Source organism: Salvelinus alpinus, chromosome 24 (genome assembly GCF_045679555.1).
Source record: "Salvelinus alpinus chromosome 24, SLU_Salpinus.1, whole genome shotgun sequence".
NCBI classification, from domain to species: Eukaryota; Metazoa; Chordata; class Actinopteri; order Salmoniformes; family Salmonidae; genus Salvelinus; species Salvelinus alpinus.
In genome coordinates, this window is record NC_092109.1 from 10630000 (window position 1) to 10634785 (window position 4786).

At 44.7% G+C, this 4786-nt stretch overlaps 1 protein-coding gene across 2 annotated transcripts; it reads right to left on the reverse strand.

Moving 5' to 3' along the window:
• Positions 1-302: 302 nt before the first annotated feature.
• Positions 303-3653, reverse strand: atg10 (ATG10 autophagy related 10 homolog (S. cerevisiae)). Of its 2 annotated transcripts, none has more exons than XM_071363558.1 (6): positions 3393-3653; positions 2664-2770; positions 1669-1939; positions 1442-1539; positions 1190-1287; positions 303-1090 (listed from the first exon to the last, which is right to left on the reverse strand). In XM_071363558.1, exons 2-6 carry the CDS (start codon positions 2766-2768, stop codon positions 946-948), a joined length of 717 nt encoding a protein of 238 aa, XP_071219659.1. In that variant the 5' UTR covers positions 2769-2770; positions 3393-3653; the 3' UTR covers positions 303-945. The 2 variants fall into 2 exon arrangements, with proteins under 2 accessions (XP_071219659.1, XP_071219660.1); XM_071363559.1 differs by lacking the exon at positions 3393-3653 and adding an exon at positions 2905-3316.
• Between the last annotated feature and the right edge of the window lie 1133 nt (positions 3654-4786).

Genomic DNA, 4786 nt, shown 5'->3' on the forward strand with positions numbered 1-4786 from the left:
AACGGAGACAGGATGTTAGACAAATTAGGGTGAAAGTGAATCTATTCTACTGCAAGAATATACACACACACACTTTTCTCCCAGTTGACCTATAAATGAATTCCTGAGTCTTCTGCCAACAGACAAGGGTCTGGCCAAAGTACAAACTATCATGGATCACAATGCCACTCACACAGTTAGATGACGCCCCTTCAGATACGACCGGGCTGTCAGAGAAACAGGAATCTTACGAAAACCTGACACTGAAAAACACGTGAAGATGTTTTAAAACAGAAACTCCATAATGCAGGCCAACAACGGTGTGTTTGTCATCGACTTTATTGCAAAGAAATCAAAAAGTTACAACATGATTGTTGGACATGTTAGGTGATGAGAGGAGTTCTGAAAAGGTTTGAGGTCATTGGAAACATAAGTTACATCTGACTTCATCTTCAGTCCCCCATTGAGGGACAATATAGACTTTACTTTGTCTTACTACGAAACAACTTTGTCAAGGATAGAAATGAATAGACATCTCTTTCGTTTCTCCATGGTTGTCTAGTCTCCTAAGACCAGGTCTGCTCTGAAAAAGGGAGAAGTGTCTGTTTTACCTTTTCACAGATATCAGCAGTGACGCCCATAGTAGACCCTGTCCCAGATCTATACGTCACCCCGCTCCCACTTCTCAGATCCATCACCTGGGCTTATTCAACTTGGCAGTTCTGACAGGCCTGTAGAGTTGCAGTAATGTTTTTCTCACCACTAGGTGTCAGCAGTGCTTCATGTAACGGTTCTCTCTACAGACTTACTGTGAAAAGCAGCTGCCCTCTCCTCCATCTCATGCCCACTGGACAGACCTCATCAACACATCTGAAGCTGATGTCAAATCGGGCTCCAACGGAAATTCGCTTTGGCATTACGTGTTGTCCACGCTAGATGGGAGAACCATTCAGCCTGGCTTTGTCCCTAGGGCTGGGGGCTGTGGAGAGCTGGAGGGGGGCTGTGGAGAGCTGGAGGGGGTTCAGGTACCTGTGTACAGTAGCTCAGAGGAACATCCAGTCCCACAACAGGACCCACCACACTGAGCCAGGTCACAATGTAGTTCACCTGTCTGCACGGCGGTCAGAGGGCAAAGGTCACACACGAGCACACACACACACACAGGTGAAATACTTTCAGATAGAATACACATGTTGAGTCTCAAACTCACCGGTGTTCTTCCAGGGCAGCTTTTAGAACAGGCTTCATGAACTCTTCTGTCCTGCAGGGGTGGAGCACAAAGAACGACTGGCCTAGCAACGGGTGTTCCTAGAGAGAGAAAGATGGACAGAAGATTGAGTGTGGTGTCGAGTGGAAGTGGGAGATTTATGGGGGGAAAAGAGAATAAGAGGGATACAATCTTACCGGGAAAAGAGAGGGAGAGAAAGTGACAGGGGACGAGAGAGAGGAGAGTGGTACCAACCTGTTGTGTGATGGTGTCCCAGGGTCTGTGCTGTAGTCTCTGTCTGTAGTTAGGATGAACACTGTCCCATACCTCCTCGAGACACAAACTCCTACCCTCTGACAGAGAGAGAGCGAGACAGAGAGAGAGCGAGAGACCAGTAAGTGTATAATGAAGTGGACGGCTGAAGACAATGCAAGTCCTGTATTTGCAATGTATTACATCAAATAACCAGTCAGGCTACATACCCAGGGTTGAGGCTCTGAAGTAGAGGACAGGAGTCTGGTAGCTGCAGGAGTAGAGGATATGGTATTCATACTGAACGACACTGCTACTACTGCTCTCCTCCTGTATACAACACACTGCGCCATCATCTTCATCATCATCATCATTATTATGGAAAGAGAGGGAGAAGGTCCTCTCCTGGTGCTGGTCTGAACTGGTTCCTTGCTGGTCCTGGTTACATCTGGTTCTGCCGGTCCCCAGTGCAGTCTTCCTCAGGTAGCCCTCCTCAGAACCCTTGAATGGAAACATTATCAATCAATCGCATTTTATAAAGACCTTTTCACATTAGCAGTCACAAAGTGCTTTACAGTTACCTGGCCTCGACCCCAAAGAGCAAGCAATGCAGAAGTGAAAGCACAGTGGCCAGGAAAAACACAGATGGAAGAAACCTAAGAAGAAACCTAGAGAGGAAGCCAGTTTAGTGGTGGCCACAATCTTTTTTTTTTTGCCCCCCCAAAGATTTTGGGATTTTCGTTTTTGGTGACTACAATTACCAGGAATTCAGCTAAAGCCAATTCCCAAGTAGTCCCACAAATAATACAAAATTATAGAAAACAAATAAGTGCTTGTATCAATATAATAAAGGTATGAAATTATTGTTATGTTCAAATAAAATCTATTTTGGACTTTGTTGTGGTCAATTTACATCCACTCTGACAAAAACCATCCCGTGGCTTAATCTAGTTGCATACCCCTGCTCTACAGATTCACATACATCCGGTTCCATTCAGACAGCCAAACATTCCGCACTCAGCTTCTTCAGGTGACTGGGGTAGTCAAGCAGCCTAAAAAAAGAGGACCTTTCTAACCTTTCCTTAACCCTAATTCTGTGTAACCCAAACTAGCCCAACTCTACTCTTCTCAATGCTGACTAACCTTTCCTTTCCCTAAATAGGCCTACCCCAAGTTAAACTCTACCCTTCTCTATCCTAAAAACCCTCTCCCTCCCACCCCATACCTTCACTTGTTCCCAGCTCCAGCCGTCACAGAGGGAGTGGGAGTGTTGGAGGAAAAGCTGACAGCACTGACAGAACGTCTCCTCATCCAGAAAACAGCTACTCATCTCTGGAGGAGGAGATATGAAGGAAATGGGGTACAGGCGGAGATGAGGAAGAGGACAAGAGAGCATCATATGTTGAGCCAGATTCATGGAAATAAGTCTGTCTAAATGCACACAGATCTACTGGCTGGTAGCTTACTGAAACTAGCTAACACACGTCTGCGTATTCAGGTCGCAATGTTGTAGTTATACAGTGTTGTAGATAGTTAGATAGCTGGTTTTAAACATTTAACATTCGAATGTTTGGTCAAAGTTGCTGGGAGTGAGAAGGCGATATTTGTACATGAAAGCTGTAACGTAATAGCCTTGTTTGACACGGTAACAACACGAGATCAAGTATTTAATGGGGTTGCAAGTTTGGTTTATCACGCAGATTTTGGTTGAAAGCATGACAAAAAATTTACACCGAAATCAGTTTTAGGGTGCGGTATGGCCAATGCCTGCAAGATGTGCGGGCGATTTTAGTGCCTATTGATGCATTACACGAGAGATCAGCGGCCGATAATCTGGTGGCCATCGAGGAATGCAATACTGCCATACTGTTCAAGGTTTTCAGTGTTTAATGTTCCTGGGGAAATGTATAACACGTTTTTAAAGCGCACTCTGAAAAGAAAACACGTTTCTTACCGGGGCAACTTCCGGGATCTCGTGGTGGAGAATGAGGAAAGAGCCAATCAGATTTGGCTTCTGCTAAATTGACTGAATTCCACGATCCCTTACTATTGAGTTACTGTATGTTCCGCACAGGTGAATTCATTGTATTCTTCATTGTATTTATTTGTCTAGATAATTTCATGTATATTAATATTGATGATTATTATGTCACAAGTAGTTTGCTGTGATTCCAGTGAAGCTGTTTTGTTGTTGTTGTTCTTCTTCTCCTCCATCTCTTTCGGTATTATGGCGGTTCACAAACAAATGTTATAGCTGCATGTCGCCACCTACTGTATGGGCTGTGTTTCAGCCTACTATTCTTATTCTGTAGTGTGAACTCATTTCACTTTGTGAAAAAAATGTCCCTACCAACTAACCCTGCTCCCAAAACCTCCCCACTTTCCCACTACTTTGGTCCTATCATTGAAAACATCTTGTAACTCTTCTGAAGTAAAATCTCATACACCCAAGTACATCTCTTCAGCTGCCACCACAGCATCTATCCTATGTGATTTACGTTCTATTCCTGTGGTACAATTGACAACCATGGCCATGAACGCCCAAAAAAAGAAGAAGTACTTTCCCGAAGCACACGCTATTCCTATCACTCTCTATTGGTTCTTACTCACAGGGATCCTCTTAGGATCCTTCACCCTGGACCCATCGCAGCAGCGCCTCTTCAACCTCAGGAGGCTGAAGAAATTCGGCTTGTCACCAAAAGCACTCACAAACTTCTACAGATGCACAATCGAGAGCATCCTGTCGGGCTGTATCACCGCCTGGTACGGCAACTGCTCCGCCCACAACCGTAAGGCTCTCCAGAGGGTAGTGAGGTCTGCAGAACGCATCACCGGGGGCAAACTACCTGCCCTCCAGGACACCTACACCACCCGATGTCACAGGAAGGCCATAAAGATCATCAAGGACAACAACCACCCAAGCCACTGCCTGTTCACCCCGCTATCATCCAGAAGGCGAGGTCAGTACAGGTGCATCAAAGCAGGGACCGAGAGACTGAAAAACAGCTTCTATCTCAAGGCCATCAGACTGTTAAACAGCCACCACTAACATTTAGCGGCCGCTGCCAACATACTGACTCAACTCCAGCCACTTTAAAAATGGGAATTGATGGAAATTATGTAAAAATATACCACTAGCCACTTTAAACAATGCCACTTAATATAATGTTTACATACCCTACATTACCCATCTCATATGTATATACTGTACTCTATATCATCTACTGCATCTTGCCATCTTTATGTAATACATGTACCACTAGCCACTTTAAACTATGCCACTTTATGTTTACATACCCTACAGTACTCATCTCATATGTATATACCGTACTCTATACCATCTACTGC

Excerpts from the sequence above, each read along its gene's own strand:
- atg10 (XM_071363558.1), bottom strand. The coding sequence starts at position 2,768 with ATGAGTAGCTGTTTTCTGGATGAGGAGACGTTCTGTCAGTGCTGTCAG. Across the intron at positions 1,288-1,441 it reads GGGACACCATCACACAACAG|GAACACCCGTTGCTAGGCCA; the intron begins GTTGGTACCACT and ends TTCTCTCTCTAG. Across the intron at positions 1,091-1,189 it reads GCTGCCCTGGAAGAACACCG|ACAGGTGAACTACATTGTGA; the intron begins GTGAGTTTGAGA and ends ACCGCCGTGCAG.